Source organism: Takifugu rubripes, chromosome 4, assembly GCF_901000725.2.
Source record: "Takifugu rubripes chromosome 4, fTakRub1.2, whole genome shotgun sequence".
NCBI classification, from domain to species: domain Eukaryota; kingdom Metazoa; phylum Chordata; class Actinopteri; order Tetraodontiformes; family Tetraodontidae; genus Takifugu; species Takifugu rubripes.
Window position 1 is genome coordinate 8187639 of NC_042288.1, and position 27467 is coordinate 8215105.

Here is a 27467-nt window from a genome sequence, read left to right on the forward strand (position 1 = left end):
AGGGAGGGTAAGATCAGTATGCTTTAATAATATCAGTGCAGAAAGACAAACTTAGAGGGTTCAATTCCTCATTAAGTAATAATAATGACAATATATGATAATAAGATCCATATTAAGGCACATGAAAAAAATGCAGCTAATATAACTGTACTGTTTGACACGGAAAAACAAAACAGACACAGCGGAACATGAACATAAAGGAAAAATGCTGTTAGAGGAGACAGAAGATAAAAGGTCGACTATTTCAATGAAGTCATGCAACAAGTGAGCCGATAAATTCTGAACAATTCACCCATCAAGTGACACAGCATCTGAAAGTGTTATAACACAAATGCACAAAATTTTAATAAAATCAGGATTCAGGAGCTTGAAAACTGAGGCGGGATTATCTATTTATGTGTAATCGACTTCCATCTAGCCAACGTTTTCAACATACATGAACAGTTTTATTGAAATCGCAACTTTCCTGGGAATTTTTCAAAACTATGTTCAAAAATGTCTTTGGCTGGCAATAATGATCGATAATTACTTTGCCATGGGAATATTAAAAACTCTGTTTTTTCATATTAAGGTGCTTTAAAGAAAAGCTACATATGGCTACTGCTATTGGCATTCCCCAGAAATTCAATACGCAAACTCAATCTGGTCACTGACACCCTAAAAATTTGTTTTGGGCTCTAAAAACAGACCAATGTAGGAGTGAAGAGACTGGATGAGTTGAGAGAGATGCATCAGTGGGCAGGCTGTGCAACACTTCACTCAACCTGACATCACAACCTTTCACACTCACTTCAGTCTTTTTTTAGATCAGGTTTTTATTAAGACCCAGTCCTCGGTGGCTGCAATCCAGCCGGGTCTTCTGTCCTACCAGGCAGAAAACGCTTCAGCAGTTGAAAAGTGGGATCGCTGGCAAAAGATTTGTGTGTAGTGAGACAGAAATCCTGACAGGGACACCATTGAGGACCGGGTCTCGACGCCCCTGGATTAGATCAAAAACATTGAGAAATTCAATAACTGGCCATTGGTCTTCACAGTATTGGGCTAACACAGGTGTAGGCAACCCAGTCCTACAAGTGCCACTGCCAGGCCGGGTTTTCTGTCCTACCAGGTAGACAACTGCTGTCACCACGGAAACTGGGATCCCAGGTGAAAATGCATATTTATCCGGTAAGAGAGAAAACCGCTACTGTGGCACTCGTAGTTTTTTGGGTTGCAGAGAACATTGAACTCCCTCAAATCAAGCAGTTTGCAAAAGCGAGCTTCTAACTTTTTCCCGTTAATAAACCCACTGGTCAACAGACGGACCGTCCGGTCATCTGATGAGCTGGGTATCCATTTCCTTTCAAACCCTCACAATCATTTCACCTGTCGGCACCAGGGGAGCTAAAGCACAAGGAAATTAAAAGCCTGCACACAGAAACAACAGAGAGGAGGCTATAAAGGAGCTGTGGCCGATGACAGGGGGGCTAACTCTAGCCACCCCTGTGACCCTGTGTCCCCATTTAAACAAAAAAAGGTTCTTGTAAGGCAAAAATAGATGTTAATAAATCCTTAACTGTCATAACAGGGATTTTACATAGTGATAGCCCCCCAAAATCCATAGGTGGGAAATGAACTGTGCACTTGAAGGGCAAACTCAGAATTTAAGATAGCCATACAGTTACAATAAGGCACATTATATGGATTAAACGTAATTAAAAGGTTTTCAGCAAAAAAAAAGACCCTCGATATACAGTATTAGTGGATCCAACAGATAGTTAAATTTCTAAAAATGACATATACATGATCAAGCACCACTGTCTTTATATATGCAACTGGAAAAAGGACTTGTGTTGAATTTACCTTCTGAACAATTTTTTTCTTAAAAATGCTACATATCTGGAAAATGAAACCGATACTCATCTTTTATCTGCATTCGTTTTTTTCTATAATCATCCTCCTAAAGCAGAAAAAAACAGTACTGCCCATTCAACACATAATTTAAGGATCAAATATGATATAGGATAACATTATTAAAAGAATAAAACTCTGGGAAAACGAATAATGCCACACACAGCAGACAGAAACAGCGAAAGAGGAAAGAGCACTGCGAGTCATCTGATCTATCTGCCTCTAAAGATAAGGACAAAGTACCAAGACACAACACTAAAAACAATATCTCAAACACAAGTTTTGTCTTTTTAAATATGTAACATATATGTGTACATAGCTCTATAACTGATACTTAAAAGTGGTCACCACATAGAGACAAATATACGACAGGCAAGAAGAGGAAAATACCCAGGACTCATTCTGGGAGACAGATTTCTAGTGGGAAAAGTTAAGATCCCGACACATGGAGAAACAGTTTTCTGATATTTGCAGCCACCGTCTTGCTGATTATAAGAAAAATTAAACTGGCCTTGTCCTCATCCTGAATAAATAAAGTCCAATTTCTGTCAAGGTCACAGGCGGTTGGACTGCACGGACACCAAAACTGATGCTACTGCGCTCGTGCTAAAAGAAAAACATAAGAAAAGACAAAATTTGACTGAAAAGACGGTGAAAGGGGATTTTTGTTCCTGCTTTCAAGGTGGATCATCGCAGTAACACGTGTGTAACCTGCCAGTACTATGAGGGTCGTTCACTGAAACGGTAACACAGAAAATAACAATCAGCAGGAGCTAATGGTGACAAATGAATTAAGGAAAAGAAATCCCAACTAAAGGGAAGCCTTGCTGTTAGCCAAATCTCGAATGGAATTGTGTTCCGGATGTGGTGCACATCCAGCCCAAATCTTTTGCCATATGCCCTCAGCCTGGTGGAACAACAGTAATGTTCCTTTAGCAACCCAACACATGAACGCTCAGCTGTTATTTATTCTGAGCCTATTGTGCAGCTACATTATTATAATATTAAAAGTCTTGCAGGCCCATTAGATCACCTAACAAATACGTCAACACATTTTCTACTCCCATTCAAGTTATTTATATTAATTTTGGCAAAACTTATTTATCACAATTGCGTTTTTTTCATTCGAACAATGCTTGCTTTCTACTAAAATAGACATAAAACTGAATAAATTGTGGCTAACAGCTATGATAAAAAGACTTTTTTCCTAATTTATAGTACATAGGCATTTATGTTCCTCCTAAAACATTCATACGAGTCTCAACTATCATGTCTGCTTACAGTAAATGTAAAGTAGATAAAAAGAAATGTTATCCTGCATTTGATTAGTCGGTAAAATTAGTCAGATCCTGTCTCGGCTACATTCGCTTGTGATTAAAGTTAGCTTCAGGCTTTCAGATCTATGAATTATTATTTGCGAGAAATGAAATTGAAAAATGCACATGGATAAGAAATATGACAAAAATAGGAAAGAAATATCTTGTTGTAAAACACAAGCAGAAATATACGCATATTATTGTGTATTTCACACGAAAATTAAAAAAATCTCTCATGGGGTAAAAAAAGAGAAAAACCTGGAGAAAAATAACAGAAAATTATGTTAAAGGTGACACAAAAAGATGATTCTGTTATCAAAAAACTGCAGTAAAAGATGTTACTCAAGGTATTAGTGGGTAAAACTAAATCTATAAATGGTGAAAATTGAACAGACTAGGACTGATATAGATTTTTTTTTTTAGAATAATTGGTGTCCCATCAATTAAAACAAATACATTCTTAAATCGTGCTGCATAATGATGAAGGGGGTCAAAATTCTTGAATATTTTATAGATTTTGCCATTATTCAACTGGTTAAAAAGTCAAAAGGACTAAAACAAATGTGTTCAAACACGAAGGTGCAAACAAGGTGCTCAAATAAAATCTTTTTGGCGATCGGGGAAGTGTTGATTGAGATATTTGCATACCAAATTTTAACACGATCAGATTCTAAAAGAGGAAGGCGTCTAGATAAAACGCTTTGATTGGAGCTTAAAACAAGAGCAAACAACAACAAAAACGGCTGAATATTGGTCAAATCCCACCGTCTCTCCATGCAACATCTCACCTAATCTACTGTGGATCACGTGAGGGTGGAGCTGACTAAGCTACAGAGTTTATATCGGTCTGTAGTTTCATTTCCATACTGCATATGTAGTCTGGCCACCTTGGTAGGAAACATCTGGTTGAACACCAGATCAACCTGCATTTCCAAAAACAGGTCTGACCTCTGAGCTTGCAGCAAACCAGATGATCAGTATTGAATCCCAGTGTCAAAGACTTTTTGACGTAGTTTGTAATACCTGTCCCACGATGACCTTTTTATTTAACCAAGTGGTCTATGTTATCTAAGTGCATCGTGACGTTTGTGCACTGACAGCCACCCGTCGTGTTGACTGAGAACTAGGAGAGGGTGTAAAGTGGCTTAACCCTGGTATCAAAACTCATTTAGGCACAGAGTTATGTCTGAACTGAGTGCGAAGCTAAGGCAGATAAGCTGGACTCCTGAAAGGCCCAGAGCTACAAAGATGAGAAGCTCAGGTCCCCGGAGAGCGAGGAAGTCCGAGTTCATTCTGGGATCTGGATGTAGGAGTTTAGGTGGCCTGGTCTAGGGCTCTCAGCAGGTCACAGCCCTGGAGGAGGTGCAGGTTGCCCTGCAGTGGCACATTGACCTCACAATCGTAACGGGTCAACTCCGGCAGACAGGTGGACTCAAAAGAAGGGCCAAGCAAACGGCTGGCTATACCTGGAAAATGACAGAGAAGGAGCGGATGATCGGGAGGGTTCACGGGCGCACAAGGGAAAGTGCGTTTACAGCTGCCATGTTGCTTTAAGGAAGACATCATTCCGATTTCAGCTTCCAGCCTGGTTTTCGCTGGGCCACCGAAGGTCAACTCACCCTCGCTCTTGTTAGATGGCAGCAGGTTATACTGAGCGTAGTCGCATCTCTTTTTTGGAAAGGACTCCTCGTTTGCAGCATTGATCATATTTCCAGCATACTGACACTTCCTGTGCTGCTGCAGACAGCCGAGATACGACAACATGCCGCCCGGGATCATCCTCTGCATCTCTGATTCCAACACAGCGAAAGTACAGTTTAGAAGACGGACGTGAGGGCAGTGATGCTATAAAAGTTTACATTATGACCCATTGAGACTTTTGACGTGCGTATTGGGGCAAAATCGAAGTTTTCAATTAGTTTAGGATGAGCTATTGCAAGCGCGGATCTCTCCACATACAACTGGGAAAAACAATATGGGGGCCCAATAAAAGCCCTTGAATGGACCCACAGCAAATGGTTCTGACCTGCCAGGGATCCCCTGCTGATGTGACCATCTATAGCGCCACAGTCGTCATCCCTCATTTTCTTCCACATCATTTCTGAAAACCTGTTTTCACCCTGAAACACAATGAAGTGCTACGTCAGCGAACGAAAAAAAAAAAATCACACATCAAAAGAGTTTTAACGAAAACCCACCACAGACATCTGAGCGAAGGAGCGTTTGATTCTGTTGGCTGGACTCATCTCTCTGTAGAACACACACACACACAATATTGGACACATTTGGCCATAAAACACTGGTCACACCTGTGATTATAAATACATTTAAACTACCAGCAGATTTAACTAGGCAATTCCATTATGCTCATAGTGCACGTGGTGCATGCATGATCAAATATCAAAGACTGCAATTTGTTGAAACTTTATGCCATGAATGTCACCTCTGTTTTTGCATGAAATGGGGTATGCTCTGTTGGCAGGACAGGCGCTCCTCTCCTGACAATCTGTCCAGTGGGAAGGACTTTGCGGGCTGCTGTGGTTGTTGGTAAGTTAAAAGAGGGTCCGGAGGCCACTGTAGATTTTGACGGCCACCCATAGAGGACAGAGGGGTTCTTGCAGGGGCACGGTAAGGGGGATTCTGCACATGTGCCATCATACACGACCCGTCAACGGAGCCCACAGCCGCTGGTGTGGAGCCCATCTTCTCCTTTGCGGCACTGGGTGCAGATGTAGGCCGCCGCTGGTAGTGACCTTGAGGCTGGGCAGGGGAGGACAAGGGCTGGAAGAGGCTGGCGATGTTGCTAAAGCTCTGGTGTGTGTGAGCAAGGTTGCTGTTGCTGCCCATGGATCCCTCCAGGGGCTCGATGGGATTCAGTTCGAAGTCCTCGCCATCCATAGGAATGTAAGGAGCCAACGTCTCGAGGTCAAGGTCACTTAAGTCCATCTGGGAAAAGAAGAGTACATTATATATGTAGAAATCAGAGAGCCAAGTGTGTAACCAGAGTGAGGGAAATACAAACCTTGGTGTTAGCAGGACCGTTATCCCCCTCTGTGTCCAGAATTAAGAGCTTCTCAGTCAGTTCCACCTTCAGGTCACTGTCCATGGAGCTGTAGTAATCACCTGGACTGCTGGGCTGCAGGGCAGAAGAAGAGGTTAGAGCCAACGAGGAAGCAAACAATACAGACACGGGGGAAAGAAAGGGAGCAAGGAGAAAAGAGAACAAAACACAACAGCATAAAACGGGGATGGGTTCTAACAAAGACAGGATCCTTCCAAACATCCAGCCCTGTTATTCCTACACACAGGGCCCAGTTTGAGACCTTCCAACCCTCGTGTATCAGCAAACACAGACAGAACAGAGCAACAACTGCCACCAGTCGCTCACTCATTCAAGACACCTTTCAGTTTATGATGATTGACTGCCCGTTCTCACCGTGGAGCAGCTGCTGAGACTCGGCGTGGCACTGCCAGTCCGTGGATGCTGCTGCATGGTAAAGGCAGCTGCCATATTGCTCATGTCCTTTGGAAGTGGAAGCGGGCCCTTGGCTGGTGCTGCAGGGGCAGGCTTGAGGCTCTCATTAGACCAGGATGGAACGTCTGGGAGGGCCATGCCTGCAGCAGACACCTGACCGTATCCTGGTGCCTGCCGGGTCTCCTCAAATTGAGGACGAGCTAAAAATAAATACCGGCTGTTATTTTCCCCAAGTTCTTTTAATTACACGCAACCGCATATGTGCATCATTGCAGGAACATAAACAGCAGTGTGATTAACTAAAGCAAACATGATTTATGAAGTATAAAATATTTGCTTCCAAATCAAATAGAATCTACGGCTGGTTTGATCAGGTGCAATATTGTACAAGCAGGTAAACAATTATTACTGCTAACGGCCTAGCAAATACACTCTGAGCGTGATGGAGGTTGACACACACCAAAGTCGAGGGTAATAATTGTGTCTCCAGGCGTCGGAGCCAGCTGGGTGAGATCCTCCGGCTCCTCTTTGAGTTTGGTAAACAGGGCGTCTCCTGGCTCGGCGACCACGCCCACACCTCCCTCAGTTAAGAAACCGCTCATGTGGCGCGGTTTGAAAAGCGCCTCGATCTGCTCCAAGGAGAAAATGGTAGACTTCTCCTCAATGTCGCTGCAAGATTGGTGAAAGGGAGCAACAATGGAGCGTTGTGAATAGAATAGAGAACCGGTGTAAAAATGACTGTTGTAATCGCACTGCATGTCCGGCTGTTATCCACCATAACACAGCATTTAACCTGTTTCACCTGTGAGCGCCCATGCGCGTGCTCTGTGTTGACTAAACTGTTTTTGCCTCTAACTTGCCAGAGGTGTTGAGTGGGGTGGCGATGGTTACCTGAGGACGTAGTTTATGCACACGATGCACTGGGGCTGGGAGTTCCGGCTGTTGTAAATGACCGTTCCCTGAGTTTCAACCCAGATGAAACCTCCGTTTTTAGCCAGCATACGATACTGAGCCGTCACGGCCTGACCCTTGGTGCACACTACAGAGAGAGAGAGAGACAGAGGGACAGAGACAGACAAAGACAGAGACATTGGTCAAAGGAGAGAAGGAGCACAAGTGCATGTAGGATGGTATGGATTATAAAACCTAATCCATATGTTTAGACTGTCTCTGATGTCGCTGGAACACCCTTAGAGTCAATGTCATGAATTCTTGCAAAGCTGTCAGCAACTTTCAAGCAAATTAAAATGACTTATTTGACTAGAACTGAAAAACGGCAGTGCTCCCAAATCAGGTGTCAAGTGTTTTCATGTTAAACCCCAGCATATTAGCAAGATATAGCATATAGCCATAGAAATGACTTGTTTCCACAGACAGACGCACTAATGTGACAACTAAATCCAACTGCTTTATCTTTAAACAAATGACTTTATAATTCACGACCGTTTTGGATGTTTTGACATTGATTATTATTGTGCAAAGCTGCAAAATGAGAAAATGGCGCATTTGACTCCGAGTTGAGATGTGCTGGCCAGAATCCAAAGTTCAGTATTGGCGTGGGAAACGGGCTGAACCGTGGTCGGCGTACAGAAGGCCAATCACTGTGTGTGAGCGTAGGCTGTGTGTGTGTGTGTGTGTGTGTTTGTGTGTGTGTGTGTGTGAGAGACAAAGAGATTAAATAGCACACAAGCACTTAAATATGTTCTGTATTTAAACCTATATATGATTTGAACCATCAAGAGACAAATAATCTGATGATAAAAATATAAAGTTTTAGTTAACTCAGCAAATTGACGTATTTATCAGAGTTGAAGATTTAATCTGAAATTACACAAATATATCTTTATAATTACCACACACACGCACGCACGCACACACACACACGCACGCACGCACACACACACACGCACACACACACACACACACACACACACACACACACACACACACACACACACACACAGCCATAATTATGTTGCAGGGATGGTTTGAAATCTTCCCCTGTACTGCCAGAGTTGTTCACAGCGCCTAATGATCTGGAGAAAAGCCACGACTCTTTAAGGCTATGTTCGTGCACGCACAATCATCCACGCACGCACACCCATGCATTATAATAGGCCACCTGGTCCGCTGGGTAGGAGGCAGCAGCGAAGCAAACCTGAACACACCATCAGGGGCAGCACTTTATTTAATAAAAACAAGGCATCTTCATAGCGCCTGCTTCACACCCACCCAGACATCTGTAAGCGAGTGCATGTACGTGCACACACAACGCTTACAAAGTCCTGGACTTTAGGACACCATCAGGTCAAGTAAGACAGTGGAACCAGTCAAGGATAAATGAAAAATCAAAGATGTTTTAATATCTATGAAGAGGGGTAAAATCATTTTGCTCTCACAGTTCTGGTGGCTCTTGGTGACTTTATCTGAGTCCAGCGCGTGGTAGAAATCATAGACCGACCTTCCCAGCAGATCCTCAGGAGTGTAACCCATCAACTCTGTTACCCTGCGACGAACAAAACATAAAGCAAAAGTTTAATTCCATTACAGTCCATCGTGTCTCTTCCACTTCTGAACGGCTCCACTTCAAAAGGCTTCACACATGATTTGGGAACTAAATGGAATTTTCACATTCTCACTGTATTTTCACAGAAAAGCTAATCTCCCTCCAACACTCACATGACATGAAAAAAATCGCCTTTTCCTGTAATATTCTTCGTGTTTCCCAACAAATCTCACCTTTTAAAGCAAAGGATTAGACTACTTCGCGACATGGGAGGCTCCTTCAAAAATGAAAAACACATTGGTATTTTCTGATCGCAGCAGATAAATTAGTACCAGAATAAGTAAAGGTATCGCTCATAATTCACTACAAATGTAGCAAAAACACGCTTTTTAAAATTTACCCCGATTTTATAATCAATTACACAGATTACAGATAAACACAGCATCAGAATAGCTTTTCAAGGCTGCCAGCAAAAGCAGGTGTGTGTTGAATATTTGGATTTTCATGTTTCCAGACAAATGGCCCTTGATTTGTGTAGGACGACAAAGACGAACAATCAAGATGTCTGATGAAGAAGATTAACTGCTGGAACTGATTAGAGAAAGAGGAGATGGAGAAAGAAAGAGAAAGAAAAGAGATTTGTCAGCGAAAGGTCCTGCACATCATCAAGGAGGGGAAAAAAAGCAAAAACAAGGAAGATAAATGAACGAAAGGAGAAGAAAGGGAAACATATCAGAGCTGCATTTTTGTTTTGGAGCGTTCAAAAAACATCATCAGACAAGTAACTGTAACTATAACTGACTGTTCAAAAAGCTTTGTCATTAATGCGACCAAGACACCTTTTCTACGCTCCCTCTCTGTCCCCGTCCTTCCTTTTCCTCCTCGAGCCCTCACACGGCCAGACATGAGCTAAAGAAACATTTTGTTCCTTCCCTAATGAGCGCAAGTCCCCACAGAGCCAAAAACAATAACCTCATTTGTGTAATTGGAGAGAAGATTTGGCCAACTTTTACAATGCACCAAAAACAAGGAAAATGAAAGAAAATGAGTCCTTGTGCGCACACAATGTTCTACACAAAACATTTGCATGCACAATCCAAAGCAACAGTAACTTTTTCCCCGCTCCAAAACAAACCTTTGTCCTGCTTGAGCAACTTGATAAGATAAGAATCCCGAGTGTGTGCGCTTGTGTAACTTCATCAATGCGTGTTTGTCTTTTAATTTCAATACCACAAGGAAGAAGAAGTCCAGCAATCTGCTCAGATTCAATATTTTACAACCAAAGCACTCTCCATAAAATAGGATGTGACTTTTGTCAAGGGCCTTCCTGGTTTCTGGCTGTGAATAAAAACTACGATCCAGCTAAAAAAAACAAAACAGCGACAAACAGTGAGAGAAAGGTCCCAGATGTTCCAGGTGGAGCATTTTCCACCTTTTATCAGACCTGGAGACCAGTCCACTCACCAGGAGCCCTCGCAGAGCCGTCCTGGATGATTGAGAACCCACCAACATGCTGCTCCTGCTTCACTTCTCTGTTGTGAAGCGTCATTAGCTGTTGGCAGCTTAACTGGCTACACTCCCTACCCCGATTGCTTTAACGCTGGTTGGACTCCTGGAATGCTGCAGGCCTGTCCACATCAGTGTCTGTACGTCCCTCAGACTGCAACCACGGTCAAAACATGATTCTGCACATGGATAAACCAGCCGTGTGCGCCCCACTTGGTGTACCTCTCATCGCAGTAGGTGAACTTCATGTCCATGCTGTGCCTGCTAAGGAAGGTCCTGGTGTCCATCGGCGTGTCGATGTTGGACGGGTGAGGGATGGGCTCACACATCAGGACAGCGCAGGTGAGAGGAGGCTCCCTGAAGCTGCACAGTCCTCGCGGTGGGCAGCTGTTGTACATTTTCAGCTGTCCGGTGCAGTGCAGCACCTGCCGATAGGGGACATGGAGAGGCCAAATGTCACCAAGAGTGCATCAAAGACCCAGATTATGAACTCGCTGGAAAGGGATATTTTCTGAAAAATCCCTCATAACACTGTTGTAAAGAAGCAAACCCATATTAGAGACCTATCCTGATGTTAGAAAATCCCAAAATTCAGAATCCAGCAACTCTGACCTTCCAGCCGGCTGACTTGAGGTTGACTGTGCGCCCCCTGGTGGTCACCGTGCACTTCATCCTCATGAAGAAGTCTCTTTCGCTGCTCAGCTCCTTGCCTTTCTTGTCATAGGCATTACCTAGAGTACATTTGGTGGGATACTGTGAGATGAAGGTGATTTTTCTTTATTTTTGATGATGGTGGGGGCCTTGAGTGCCTGAGTGCTGACCAGTTGTCTTCAGGCTGAGATTTTCTCTGATCTCCTCGTGGTCACATGGATGGGTGAAGTCAAAGATGCTGTGGCCAGTGAGGTCCACCTGGAAGAACACAATAAGAATGAAAATTCTAGAAAACAATCAAATCCAGGAAAAAAAATAATTAAAAAAATATATATATATATTTATATATATATATAATGTCTTTCAGAAATGTATGTTCTGGATCAGTATTGACCTCCCTGTTCCAGCAGCAGCAGAAGCAGCAGTATTTAATGTTTTTTTAGATAAATTCCTGCAGGTGATTCAAACTTTGACTCCAAGCACAGAAAAAGTGCCACCTTTTTTGGGCTGTTCATTAAACAAAATAATTCAAATAAATTAAATTGATGTGGAAAAAAAATACTCCTTTTTCTAACCCTTCGAACTCAGACTGAACAGAATTAAACGGATGGCTCATTCACTTAAATTAATCAATTCATACGACGATGACTCGTGTGCTGTTGCTGTTGTTTTTAACACGCTGTGCGCAGACATAATTCATGATTTGGGTTGGAAAAACAGCATCTGGCATTTGGAGTTCGCCGCTGTAGAAAACAAAGGCCTCCTCGGACGTGCCTGTTTTAATGTGCCTTCCCCTCTTTGTGTACCTGCGTGAGCCCCATGAACTTGTTGATGTTCTCGGACAGATATATCATATCACCGTCTGATGTTACCACGGCGACAAAGCCCTCCAGAGACTTCAGGTACAGACTGTCCATTTCCTTGTCCTCGTCGCAATTGCTGCCGCTGCTACAGCCTGGGGAGAAATAACGAGATGAGTTACACAAATTGTCTCGGTTTGTGCTCGTTATTAAGTGGTATCATTGTGGATGCACGTAATGTTTGTGATAGTGTTTCTCCGCGTGTTTTCCTCCTTGGCTCGGGGCCAAAACAAACCAGTAAATCTCCTTCCTGAAGCTCCTCAACCCCACTTTTGTCAACATCCACCCAAAATGAGTTTTATACAAGAAGCCCTCTTTAAGGACATTACACACGACAGGTTTCTCTTTAGATGCAAATGGTTTTCAATATTCAGATTCCAGTGCTAATCACTGCTAGCGGGCTAGCTTTACTGACCCCACATGTGCAAGTGTGAACAAAGCCCAGTAGCCAGTGTGGGTGGAGACCTTTGCAGTTCCTCCAGTGTGCTTCCCTAAGATAAGAACGGCTGGTTCTCAAACCTCCCAGATGGGTTTTGCAGCTTCAGTTTGGAGCCGGGCCCAGAAAGCCCTAACCCCAGGGGGCGCCAAGGGTTTTCTCATGGACCCCGTGGAGTTCAGACTCTTGAGGTTCAGTCCACAGACGTGCGGCACCTTTAGCCTAAATACTGATCCATGATTATGAGCTACTTGGACTAAGTTGCACTTTTCATCTCCGTCTGTTGTTCTGTGGTTGTGTAACCCAGAGTTCCGAACGGGATGGTGTTTTCCTTCAACAGTGCAACAGTTGTGACATTTGTGGTCTAATAGAATGAAAGGACACAAGGCTCTGCTCATTCAAGACTCGGAGCGTGCGACTGATTTTGTCGGTTTTTTTGCTTCATGTTTTATGGTACCATCCATGTAGGTCACCACATAATATAAAGTACTGGTCCACGTTCAAAAATGGCAACTTTTCCAGAACCAAGGATATCCAAGACAGCCAACGTTTAAATTCCTGCCAGATGATGGGGAAGAAAAAAAACAAAACAATCCCCCCCCTTCCAATAAACCCATAATTTAGTTTTAGTTACTAAAATTAACACAGGATGACATACCTGGAATAATAAATTCATGTTCTTTGGACCCAGTTAAACCAAAAGTGGTTGCTGGACTTGTGTGTTCCTGATCTTATGTAACATAAAAAGGTCTTTCCTACAGCTAACATTCCTGTTGCTGCATGCTTATACAGCCTGTTTGTGTCCGTGTGCATTCAACCATTTTTGGCGCCATGGCAGACGGCTGTTATGGCTGGCGCGGGTGATGCCAGCAGCAGTGGAACGATGGGCAGAGTTCTTCGCTTCCTCTCAAATCTCTGCTCCCATCGCCGAGCAATCAGCCTGGTTCTGATAACCTATCGGCCGCCGCATCTTGCGGAGCTCCCATTCCTCTCCTCCCATCAACAGCTGTCTGTCTGACCGCCCCCCCCCAGCCATCTGCTCAGTAAAAACAGAAAGTCATCCACTGCGACTCTGCTCTCTTTTTTATGTACAGATTTGATTCTTCTGTCATTGTTGCTGTCACATTTTAAATCTTTGCTAAAAGATCTTCATAAGGAAGTGTAAGTGACTGAGTACACAGAGACAGGAAGCGGCCGTCACCATTGTTTCGGGACACATTATGTAGCCCGGTTTCCCTGACGAACAATGCAGAGTGATTAAGGAAGGCCAATAAATTGAAATACTGTCAGTCACGATGTTAATCAGGTATAAATCAAAATTATTCCAAGAACAGGTGTGAAGATATTCTAAACGTAACCGAAAATATGGTCTGTTTGTCAAAGCTAAAGCTCTGTCGTTACACATTAATCTTTCAAATATCCATACGTGCTTCTGTATCTTACCGTGCGTGCAATAAAGCTATTAATGAGAGTGTTGAGATGTCTCATGACAGTATCTTGCTTCCAATGCCTGTAAACCTTTTACAAGCTTTCTTAAAAGTCTTTTGTGTTTTTACAAGTTGCTGGGGTGACCGAGGCCGCTTCTCTTCTCTGATCTCACTTCAAGATGTTACAAAAAATCAGAACAATAGGGTCTGTTTCTTTTAGAGGCTTCCTGCCTTCTAAATTTAAATGTGACAAGAGGAAGGGGTGCAACGAAATAACTTTCTACCCAACAATTACGACCCCCATCTGTTTAAATAAAAAACAAAAAATGTTGAACCCACTGAAAGACCCCCTGTTGCTTTGTGTAACATTTACCCCCAGACTCTTCAGATCTATACCGACACAATCAGGTGTATAGATTGGAATTGTGTTGCAACGATTAGGATGATTTCAGGTTACCCATGATGCCTTCCGCACCAACCGGTTAATCAACCTTCAACTTAACAACCAGAGAGACGAGTCGGTCGTCCGAAATGGATTTATGGGAAATCTGGACTCATCACAGCACCAGACGCTGTACGTACTTGTGTCGAGCAGCTTGCGTGTGCGCAGGAAGCTGATCGCCAGCCTCATGATGGAGGCCTTGTCCAGGTGAGCGCTGACACTGTGGGGTAAAGGCAGCTGGTGAGCCAGGTCGTAGAACACCTCCGTCTCTTTGCTGCGCCGGCAGCGAGCTGCGTCGCGAGATTTCTCCTTGCGCCGCTCTGAGCTGGTCCTGCAAAGAGAAAGACGAGGACGGTCACAGAAGCGAAGCACAGAAATACGACACTACTGCGACTTTACATTTGTCCCACATCACATAAGTGATAAATCATAAATCTGCAACCTTTATGTTGCTAAAGATCATATTTGATTACAGCGCCCACTACTGGTCACGGGACGCAACTGGTTAGATATCGTTAGCCCTTAATTTTGTCCTCTTGGTCATTAAATATGGGAAAATTGCCCTCTGCCAGCCCAGGCTTCATTCAAATGTCAGCATATCCAACAGAAACCAGAGCTTGTGTTGGACCTACTGCCGCTTTGGCTGCAGAAACAGAAAGAAAGAAAAGCCCATTAATTAGACCCTAGACCCAAAGGTCGACCTACTTATAATAACCTATATGACAAGCAAGGGTGAAAAAATATCACTGCTGACAGATCAGGAAAGCAATGCATGCTAACCTATATCCTATAAATATTTTGGTTTTTACGAGACCCAGTAAAAAGGCTCATTTTATGTTTGAAAGTGTGGCGGGTGAATTTTCCATTTAGGTTCAAGGGTTTTAAGAGCCCCGGGCGTCGCTCGAGGGTCTCCAAGGACGTTGGTGTCATGCTGACAGTAAAGTGAGTGGTGCGACTTTACGAGAACCGTTCAGCATTAACCGTCAATAAAGGTGTCGGGGGGCTATGAAGATGGGTTTTAACTGAAAGTCATGTTTCAAGTTTAAACATGCGAGCAAAGAGCTTCTGGTTTCTACAAGGAAACAATACAGGTGACACAAGATCAACAGGGTTGTTATCCACTTTTCTGCAATTTTTAAAAAATAACAATGTTGAAAATATCACTATGAATCCAAACAGTTTGAAAGGTAACATTTTACAGAAAAGGCGTAATTTTGTGGTGTTTTCAGCATTCGCAAAAACAGTCTGTATTCGTAATTTAAACAGTAATAGTGGAGATATATATACATATATATAAATAGTGTGTAGGTTGGCCCTCTGTGAGAAAACTGGCTGCAGCCCAAGATTAAATCTGCGCATGCACGCAAACGCGGGCTAGCTGATTAAAAAGGGAGAAAACGATTTAAAGTGGCAACCGCTTTTATATTGAGAAGATAAGTATTTGCCATTGCAAAGACTTCTAGTGTCAGATCTGAATTTTCCCTCTGGCTTCAATCCAGACTCCCCCGCAAATGCACATTAGAGAGAAACAGCGCGCAATTAGCGCAGCAGGCGCAACACAGAAGCTGCGTTATCTTATCTCATGGCGTATATATGTCCCATCGCTGCGGCTCTTCGCTGGTCTGCAAGAGCTTTAAACTCATTACCCCAGACTGAGAATCAGCCCAACTCTCATTACTACTGACCCAGCAGACAGCGAGCAGACCCCGGCTGCTCACGCTCAATCGAGTCAACGGTGACGGCTAAAACTGGACTCGCACCTAAAAGTGTGTGCTTGTGCGTGCGTGTGGTGCCGCTCTTTGATAGTCTGGCTCCATTGTTGCTACAGCTCCCAGCAGACTATTTGAGGATCCAAAACAATGGGAATCGGTCCGCCTCATTGGGGCACCGAGGTATACTCAGTGACCCCTCGTCATTTCCACCAAGGGAGCCGAAATCCGACTTTGCTCACGACAGATTTGATAAATATACACTGAAATAACAACATCTGACTTCAAAGGCATGTGGGAGAACCATATGATTCCGAGGTAAAGCTCTTTTTATGAGAGAAATAAAGCCATTAATCACTTTCAGCAGCCGCAGCCACAGAGTTTTTCAGAGTAATGTTTGAGGTGATCCAACCGACTCAGTAATGAGTAAAAGACCAAAGAAAATACTTGTGATTACTTTAAAGTGGTTCAAATCAACCTGGCCCAATTTAACAACAGTACAACCTGCAAAGTACAGCAGCTGGAGGGCAAAACAAGAGAAGCTATGATGCAACTGATAATCATTTTAATTAGCCTGGATCACCAATCTTTAGTTATTCAATACCTGAAAATGGATCAAAACCAAGGGTGCCGCCCTTTCTCATTGCTCATCTTCCGTCGGAGGTGATGTGATTTTAAAATCACAAAAACAGCCCCATGACAACAGATATTGGACAAGATTCAGCATGTTTGGATACAGAGGGCATCGAGTTCATGCAGGCAAGCCAGGCGGAGAAAATGCAGCACCCGCCGATAGTCAGCTAGTTTCTGGTCTGGTCGTCACTGAGCGAGAGCCAGCCTCGTCACTCAAAAATAATTACAAAAATAAATAATAATAATAATCTTAAAATGATGACAGAGTGTACATGTTGGTATGGGATGTGGATGGATCTTAATAGGGATTCACAGAATTCACTGCTGCAGTTGATTAATGTTATATTTGTCAATATTTTATATATTTTGTCAATATTTTGTCAATAAGCACTCCCCAAATTAAATGTACACTGACAAACACATTCACGACCACACCAGAGAAGCAAACTTTACACCAAATATTTCATATTTCTTTTAAGTGGAAAAATCACAGTATGCTTGCCTAGACTGTACACATGATTTTACTATATTTGGTACATAAAACTGTATTATATAAAACCATGTCAGCACTGTTTTGCCCCCCTACAGCACAAAGAGAACACAGGAGTCCACATTTTAACGCGATACCTGATATCTTCAACCCCTGCCACTGTGTTTTCAGGCCAACAGAGGCACGGAACAGTGTTTCAACTGCCAATTAAACACAATTCTCACCATGTCCATTGCGACAGTGTCTTGTGATGATTAAAGGTCACACATAGACGCACACAAACACACACATATACTTTAAATATTGCATTGCTTTCCTGTTGTAGTAACTCCTCAATTTACCTTTGAGGAGATAAAAAAAACAACCCACAACAGGGATGAAAAACAAACGCCCTAACGCCCTGCTTCTCTGTCTTAACCACAACATCAGATCAAACACGCCATGAGACTTCAGAGGTCGCCGTGCACGGTGACGCAAGTCCTTACGGCTTCCTCATATCATCCACAACCCAAAGACACACATGTCGACCTGGGAATGAATCAAATCCGAGACAGCCTCATTTGGGACAAAGCTCGGCTCTGGTTTGCCGTCAGCACAAAAAGGCGCTGCGGCGGCAGCAGTAACGCTTTTTTGTTCCGCTCTGATTCTCTGGCATCTTTTTCACGTTGCTTTTAGATGTGTGAGAATAGCAACCTGAGCCACAGCTATGTGGATATACAAGCTGCCAGCTATTTTCATCATACTGCACTCACGCAAGCTTGCATGCACAGCCCCAAATGTTTATCTAGAGTCGACCTTTCACCTGTTCTTGTCGCGTTTGTAATCACAGTACAATCATTTTTCGTCATTTTGCCTTTTAAGCAGACGTCAAATAGCGATTAAGTGATAGCTCAGCGTTTACCAAGTGAGCTCGTCATCGTTTTTGAAATATCGCAGTACTTGGATTGAAGAATTTGTTGTGTACGTTAGATTTCTTTATCCTTTGGTGCAAACACCAAATAATCCATTAAACGTCCCCTATGCAAAGACAAAGGGGAGGATGTGTGGATCAGTGGGTTGCTTCACACTACACAGATTGGTCATTGGTCAGAAATATCAGTACGCATTTCACAATTTGAAATGAGAATTTCCTGACAAAACCAAATATCTGAGTTGTTAAATAACAATATAAACCCACAACTTATTAAACACTAAACTATGCGACTGGAGACAGGCCGCTTATTCTGAGGCTGCCAAAAACAGAAAAATAAAGAGAAAAGGTGAGACAGGTAGAAAATGCCGTGCATTCTAAAACCTCTATGACAGAAATAACACTGTCACTCTAAAAGCAAGTCAGTACACATCGGGTAGAAAACACACACACATATTCACGTCACACAAGACACTGAGTCAGTGACTGGGCTTGAGTGCCCTCCACCTGTTTTCCTGCACATTTCCTTCAGCACTTCAGGCAACATGATCAAACCAGCGCCTCAGTGGACCTACGTTCGTGTGTACATGTACACACTGGGAGTTGACCAAGAACCTATATGCCAGTATGGACGTCGACAAAACAACTTATCTTGTTCCTCCAACTCTAGCCCCTCCCATTTTTGAGACGTGTAGGAAGAGACAATGGACCAAAGATCACGTAGTGACCAATTTACATATGAGAGCAACAGTCTAATAACCTGTTGGTCTGCCATTTTCTCACGATGTGTATTTGAAATGGCAATGTTGCATGCAATGTTTAGAATCAGTCAATAGATCAATAAATCAATCACTCACCAATCAATCAACCAACCATCAGTCCATCAATCAGCACTTTATAACAGCCTAATTGGTGACCAACTTGGTAAATATTGGTATTAAAAGCCAGCGTGATGTCTTACAGAAACAAAGGAAAAGTCAATAAAGAAAGCGACAGAGCTGCTGCTGTTAGATCTACTGGATCTGGTCCCATCGCTAATGGAGGCATCAGCAGCCCCCCCTCCCCCCCTCCCCCAGTGATTGGAGTGTACAGCCGTACCCACTACAGTGAACGGGAAAAGGCAAAGAGAAGAGCGTGATACAGGGCAAAATTAGACACGAAAATGATGATGATGACATCACTGGCTGATTTTTAGATGAAAAAAAAATGTCTCCAATTTAATTCAATGATCACTTAATAAAAACTGAAAATTGTGGGACGTCTGAAGCTGTTTGGTGCCACAAGACCAAACAGAAAATAACATTTTAGTATGTTAATCACTGCTTTCAGACAAAGAGAAACCTGCCATCTCATTGCTCTTCTGTTTTTGTCTGAATATTTTTGTTTATTCAAACTGATCTCAATTGAAGGATTAATAAGAACAATAATAATGAAACCATCTTCTTAAATCAGCTCAGCAAACACTTTTCATGTTTGCACTCTCAGTGGCTCGCAGTCTGGAATGGCATCCATGTGCGTCACTGCTCTCACACAGAGCTTAAGGCACCAAAAAGGAATTAAGAGATATTTAATGGAGAGATTAGCGTTGGATGCTGTGGAGAGGTGAGCGTTGACCAACTGTTTTATGTGCAGGTCCAAGTAAAACAAAGATGAAGAGAAGTTGTTTTCACTGCGAAGGATTATACCAAAAACCCAGCTGCACTCACATGTCTATGGGGGCATAATGGCATCTTGTTCTGTAATTTGTTCAGCAAATTTATGTTTTGAATGTTTCTTGTTTCTCCACAGCAACATCGCGTTTAATCAGAATCCCACAGCTTCAATATTGTAATTATATTGTAATTGTTTTTGAAGTGGCGGAATCATTTATCAGCCCACCTGCACGATGCACGGTGGAGAAAGTCACGCCACAAAAAATTGAATTTTTTTTAAATACAAGCTCATTTTCATAAAGATGGGAAATATAAATATCGCAAAAATGCGGAAATTACATCAAGCTGTAGTTTCATAACAGCGTTGCACGAATGTTTTCTCTTCTCTTCTGAGTAACTCGCTCTTATCTGCGAAAATCTGCAAATCGTTCCATCATTCACTGAAACCAGAGCAGTTCAGCTGGTGTGTGTGTGCGCGCGTGTGTGTGTGTGTGTGTGTGTGTGTGTGTGTGTGTGTGTGTGTGTGTGTGTGTGTGTGGGGGGGGGGTATGCAACATCATGCTGAATGTTACAAATGAAAATCTATGAAATGCAATGTGTGAGGAATCTTATTGCATATCTTCAACATGCAGCTTTATTTCTTTTGTAAATGTACCACAAAAATCAGGGGAACACGAAGTAGGTCAGGCATAAGATGTCGCTTTTTCCTTCAACCTTATTTATTTTTCACTAAAATCTCAAATATTAAATACGATAAGCTAAAATAATATTTTACCCACAATCTGAATAAAAAACAAATAATGTATATGGTGGTGACGTGCCCCGAAAGTCGAACAAGTTTGTCCACACCCAAAACACACACGTCAACAGAAATGTGTGTAGATACACACACACACACACACACACACACACACACACACACACACACACACACACACACACACACACACACACACACACACACACACACACACACACACACACACCTTTCCTTGCTTACAGTTGGTCTTCCTGCAGTTGTGGCGCCTGGCCGAACACAAACACACATCAACAATACAGTACTGCCTAATCTGTGATCCTGGGGAACACAGAGTTCTAAAAACACAGGCCAAACACACACACACACACACACACACACGCACACACACACACACACACACACACACACACACACACACACACACGAACAAACAGCATCCCAGACGGGGGCCTCCGAGTTTGGCTCTATCAAGAGAAAAAAATAAAAAGATGCAGGAGATTGCTGATGATTCTGATAAGCCATGCGGGACGCTCTCTCTCTCGTTCTCTCTCTCTCTCTCTCTCACACACACACACACCCACACAATCAAGCACACACACACCAAGACCGACCCTGGCACAAACAAACAAACCCACCTACGCCACCCACTGATGACCGGGAGAGACTCGCTGATTGAAGGAGCTGTAGAGAGAGAGGGGCCAGGTGGTGTAACCGGGGGCAACTGAGCGGTCTGGGGGCCCTTCGTCAGAATACCAAACATGCTGCACTGGCGAGATTTCAATTAAATGAAATTAAAAAAGGTATTTTATCCTCATGGAAAGTGTTCTTTCTGATCCACATTCTCCCACTCACACCAGTGAAGTTGGAGTTCGTTAGCAGGATTCACAATTTAAATATTAACATTAAAGATACATGAAAAATGGATTAAAGAGCCTAAAAGAGAATGTCATATCTGCTGTTGTACAACATCACTGCTTTCTAAACACACAAGTAACAAGATGAAGGTGAACCATCAGAGCAGTGTTACAATTTCTGGGTTTTATTTCTCATTTTTCTACCTTTACCCATAAGAAAACCACACTATAGCAGGAAGGTTGTAGGAAAATTATGACTTTTGCCTTCAAGACAATATGTTCTTTCAAACTTTAGAGTGAGAATAAAAGTCATAAAAATAGAGAACAATAGCTGCAGACACTAACAATCTGAGATGTTTTCACATGAGTCAATGGCAGAGCTCTGCTTGAATGGCAGCCAGTGGGTTTTTGTGGGTTTACAGAAGAAAAACAGTGACAGGAAAGATGACGGTGACAGTTTACATATGGACCGTGAGCGCCACATCTCCGCACGCCACCACAGCCAACAGCAGCCGATTCAGATGCCGAACCAACCAATATGAACAACATGTCCCTCAAAGTTCCAGACAAGTTTGGCCTGTTTACTAATGCAATAGTTTGGCTGCCTTCGCAAACCCACACCAATCAACTGGGTTGCTATGGGAGTTGCTTTTGCTTCTGTTGCTTGTGTTTTGACAAATTTAGCTTCTTTTTTTTTGCAATTTGTTAGAGCTATTGTCTGGCAGACAAGTGGATCTGATGGAGGAATATTACTTTCATCATTTAGCCTTATTATATTTTCTATTTTTCTTTATAAGCATTTCTTTTCCTGTATTAGCTGCAGCTGCATTTCCATTGCATTTAACCCAGATTTATGATCTAGGATTTGACATCTGGAAATAAATAAAAAAAAATCAACAGGTTTACAAGAAGTACAATGACTGACTCGACCTGGAGCTCAGCCAGGTGACACACAGTAATGGAAGCCTGCCATTTTGGTAGCAGAGGAAGAGGAAGTAGGAGAGCTGGCGGGCAGGAAATAGGAAACGGCAAGGAGACAGAGTTCTTTGGCGGGGGGGGCATGTGTGACTCGTCAAATGGCCTTAAACTTGATGGGGCGTGGAGAAGGACAATCATGAGAGAATGTGATATGAATAAAAGGACAAAGAAAAAAAAAAAAAAAAGATTGTGGAAGAATGTAAGTTCGGAGAAAGGAGGAGTGGGAGCGGGAGATAAATATAACAAAGGAAAGACACAAAAGTGTTCCCGGACCACCACTGGTCTTCCGCTGCAGCTTCCCGAAGACCAGAGTGACGCCGCCAGGCTTCGGCATCATCTGAGGCAGACGCGTCCTACTGTCAAGACTACGCTCTTTGGCCCCCACTACTCCCCCACTAAGGATGCTCCTTCAAACTAGACCAGGGTCTGGTACAAAATGATATTTCGATAATTGTTCATGCCTTACAGGAGGAAAAGAGATTAAATCGTGAGCCTCTAATGTCAAAGGTCAAGGTTTAAGAAAATGTACTTGATTTAAAACATTACAATTTCTGATAAACTTACTTATACATGAACATACATTGCATAAGAATAGAGTAAAACTTCCATGGCAGTAAGAGGGATAGTTGACCCCGAAGTTTACGGTACTTGATAATAATCCAGAATTTCCTTGAAAATCAAGGTCGTGAGTTTCCTCCATCAGGCTACTGAAATGAACCCAAAGACCCCATGACTGCATACAAATAGTTGACATAAAATGGGAAGAAAAGCACAGAGGAATTAACCAGCACCCCTCGGGGCTCACAGTGCACTCAGCCCTGACAGGGAAAATCCTCGGCTTGTTACAGAGAGCTGCGATCGCTGAAAGACTTTAAAATCTTCACTCTCTCAGCTCGAGCTGTCTAAGCACTCTCAGCAAAGCCATGTTAAAAAAGCCCGTTGGACCCAGGCTAGCATCCTCCAGCAGTGCTTGCAAACACCAGCCGGCCCATCTGGGAACTGGCTGGGAAACACTCTAGATACCTCTCTTGACCATATCTCGAGCTCATGACCTCAACACTGCCTGGCAACAATAAATCCTTTATCGCCTCTCTTTTTCTGTTCCGTTTCTATTTTTTAAACCACCTTCCTCTTTAAATCAGGAAACCTCTAAATACGAGTTTGTGCGGGAGAGTTTATGAGGACAACGACAGATTTTTGGGCCTCGGAAAGACTTATTCAGAAGTGACAAATACACTCAAATCAAATTAAGCTAATGTTTATTTTTAACCAAAGCTCCACAAATAAACTATTTTCTGTTGGCTTAAACAGGAAAACTGGACCGAGTTCTGTCCGCATCTGTTAAAAGTTGCCCAACCAGAAGTCAAGGTTCAAGTTCCCAACTATGTCCTCATTTCGAGGGTCTATGTGGATAACGGACCCTAAACAAGCTAATTATCTACAGCCCTGTAAACATTCCTCAGTGGTGGGAATGAAGACGTCACCCTTCCTCCTGCTGACAAACAATAAAATACTGGAATCACAGAACACGATTATGTGCTGGTTGGTTCAGTGAACTCGATTTCAGGGCAATCTGCTCTTTTCAACAACATATTGCATGATGTTTGGAACAATCACTGCATGGATTATGTGCCCTGTTAATAAGCATGAGAGGGGCTGTTGTTAAACTACACTGAGATAAAACGTTATATAAATGGTTCATGTGCAAGGCAGCTGCTGCAACACTGTGTTTGACTGACCAGAATATGGCTGCAAGCCAAAATTATTTAACAAAAAACTTCAGTAAACAGTAGTTTAAAATAAAAAGTCTTTTATCAACAGATTATATGAACATAATTTGTATGATAGATTACCTAAATCCAACAGGAAGTTGAAGACAAGTCTTAACTATTCTCCTGTATTGTGTCCATTTTTAGCATTATGGCCCCACAACATGGAGGCAAAACCCCAGTCCCCTCGATTGGTCGTACACATGACCTGCCCAGTCAACCCAGGACCTTGTCCAGTCAGATGAAGGCATGCATGAATCCCCAATTATGAATAAACAATTACTTGAGACTCGATGGACAGCCAGAAAAGATGCAAAAAAGTGGACCCAGGCGAGATTCACGTCCACCTGCTTCCCTCTGTAGAAACTCACATTTCGGCTCTTTCAGAAAGCAGGTGGAGCGACTGCTATGAGTTGGATGATGTCTGGCTGGTGCAGGATTAGCATTCAAGAGAGACATGGCAGCACCGTGCCAGCCAGTCGGGCCTCGGTTCACTACACAGAGATGCGATGATGTGATGGGAGTTAAGAATCTGACACAGAACTGTTTCTTCTGGGTAATATTTGTACTCCTGTTCATGCAAACGCTTCTTCCTCTCAAGACTTATCACAAATGCAACAAAGTGTCAAAGCGAGGAAAGGATAAGTGTATTCACTGTTCTTCTAAATCAGAGACTCAGGGAACACACGATTTGTTTTTCTCTCCCAACGAAATGAAAACATTGTGTTGCGTCATTACCAACCAAGATATAGTTGAAATTTTAAAATAAGAGTTCATTTCCTCCGCAGTGATTTCATATGTGCCTGACAGTCGTGGCTGCTCTGGACTTGGACTTTGAACATGGACTCTGGCAATGGACTTTGAACATGTGTAGGGGAGATCACATGCTAAGAGATGTCACTCAACCGCAACGCATATGAAATAGAGCCCTTTAAAGCGGTCGGCACGGGGGGAAAACCTCCAATATGTTAACGTGTCAAGCGGCGGTGGAGGCTGACTCAAGAAATGACACAGACAGAGTGAATCTGTGCCATTTACTGGGAGAAAGTGTGTTTAAAGTTGAATGAAAAATTAAAATGTAGTGCCTTGAATATCTAAAAGACATCATTTATGTTTCTGGAGGTTCATCCTCTCATGTCAACCCAGGTGAGAGTATCAAAACTATGAAAAGCAGCACCTTGGCATGCATTTGGCAGGCAGCTACCATTAATCACTGCATGTATCAGAGTAATTATGACATTGGGACAACCTTGACAATGTGCCGCTGGGCACAAGACAAAAACACATTTACAATTACGCACATCATTCTCCTCTAGTCGAAAGAAAAAACCTGGAATGGCCGATTGCTCTATGTGGGAAAGAGCTAATCACCCAGGAGGTACAAATGAGCTGTAGGTCAAAAACCCCGTGTACTGATATTTCATGATATTTATAGCAACTAAAGCAGAGGACCAACAGAGAAAATGGGTTTCAAACGCATCACTTCCTTCCTGAGTGATGGTGCATGTTGAACGTGGCGTTAAATGTGACGTACAGTAGTTGATGAACCTGTTTGTTTGCATTTTCCTTAATGAACATTTTTGCAGATCAAGTTCCCTTGAGCTACAAAAGTGTAACATGATACAATTATATGCTGCTAAAGAAAATAGAGTGTCACACAAATGTCTATGATCATGTATAAAGAACCAAACACACAGCAGACTGTACCACCCCTCGTTTTGACGGCACCAAATGGAACAAGGAGTGCGCATAAAAAACACGATTCTGATGATTAAATTGTATTTTCTCTTCATATTGCAAGAATATTACATTGATTTTGCAGGTACTGTTTCCCCATTTGCTGGTATTCTGGGTTGTTTAAACTGATACATGTGTTCTGATTGTAAAGAGGATTCAATTAACGTCACGGTGAGAGGAAGGGGACACAGTTTAGAGTCAAAACGCACAGCGTTGGATTCTGTTCGTGAAACATCCGAGATGGAAACATGATGCAGTAACAGTTTCTTGAGTAAATAACTGGATTCATAGTCAAACATGACTTGACAAATTGAATCATCCAAAAAAAACAAAACAAAAAAAAACAAAAACAAACAACAAACTAATATTGGAAGGCTGCTGCATTTTCTTCTTGCAAAACTACTGCACGATACCTGCAGGTCTGGAAAATTCCTGACCAGGCATTTCTGATATCTATCATAAGAGCTGATTGTAGCACATGACATCTGAAAGCAGGTCAGAGGTTAGGAACTCAAAAATGCAAAATAGAATCCCCCCCACGCAAAATTACCTGATTTGGGGGAGGGAGTGGGAAAGGTACATTCATTTTCAGCACAAAATGGGAATTAGGTCAGGTCCCTGCCAGGTCTCCTGTGGAAGGAGATACACTGATATTCTCCAGGGACACCAGACAGTGTTTCCAAACTTTTTAAAAAGGTTTTTAAGGGGAGGTCTCCTGTCAGCCGTGGACTCTGTCACTCAATTCGACTCTCATCTTTGTTACAACCCCATCACAAACGGTCTGGTGAAGCCACGGGCTGAGATTTTTGACAAGCGCACTATCTGATCAGGGCCAAGTCACATGGAGCGCTGCTGCAACAGGTCTCCTTCTGTGCAACAGGAGCCACCGACTTTTTCCCCACCGAACACACACTCCTCTGTTTAATGCGATCATTAACACAGGGGAACTAAATCCAAACGGCTCACCTCTTCTTCTCCTTATCGGCCGTCATCTTTTTACGCACGCTGGTGTTGTAATTCCCTTGGTAGTGTCTAGTCCAGATTTTAGAGCAAAAAAAGACAGAAAAAGGTTAAAGGTATAGGAGTGACATCGAAGTGGCGTTAGTCCACAGAGCACCGGGCTGGTTTGTGATCGTCCAGGCTGGAATGGTGGGGATCAGGGCCGTACAGTCTCAGAACACTGCCGAGGATTGTACAGCCTCTCACCCGTGGAAACACCGGCACACAGGCTGCTGTCGCTGCTGCTGCTGCTGCTGCTGCAGTGAAAAAAGGCGCACGCTGCGCAAAACTTTTTCAAGACGCTGAGATCTGCAAACTCTTGACACCGCACTGCCTCTGGGCTGATCAGCTGGCACCGTCAAGGCCGCTGCTCCGGTCCGGGCACGCTGATTGGCTGATTACACTGCCAAGGAAACGCCCCCAACAGTGTTGCGCCCCGCCCACAACCCACGCTTCTCAAATACGCG

The 27467-nt window shown here is 43.0% G+C and overlaps 1 protein-coding gene across 1 annotated transcript; it reads right to left on the bottom strand.

Moving 5' to 3' along the window:
* On the bottom strand, positions 1-27347 carry epas1b (endothelial PAS domain protein 1b). The gene is made up of 16 exons (XM_011603052.2): positions 26968-27347; positions 14650-14840; positions 12151-12299; positions 11515-11602; positions 11306-11424; positions 10916-11118; positions 9081-9187; positions 7573-7720; positions 7142-7350; positions 6643-6881; positions 6229-6342; positions 5650-6152; positions 5405-5456; positions 5233-5326; positions 4826-4996; positions 1-4672 (listed from the first exon to the last, which is right to left on the bottom strand). The coding sequence occupies exons 1-16, from the start codon at positions 26991-26993 to the stop codon at positions 4521-4523; spliced, it is 2565 nt and encodes an 854-aa protein (XP_011601354.2). The 5' UTR covers positions 26994-27347; the 3' UTR covers positions 1-4520.
* Between the last annotated feature and the right edge of the window lie 120 nt (positions 27348-27467).

Coding starts and splice junctions, on each gene's coding strand:
- epas1b (XM_011603052.2), bottom strand. CDS start 26,993: ATGACGGCCGATAAGGAGAAGAAGAG. Junction 11,119..11,305: donor TCAAGTCAGCCGGCTGGAAG/GTCAGAGTTGCT, acceptor CCCTATCGGCAG/GTGCTGCACTGCACCGGACA. Junction 7,351..7,572: donor TGCATAAACTACGTCCTCAG/GTAACCATCGCC, acceptor CCAATCTTGCAG/CGACATTGAGGAGAAGTCTA.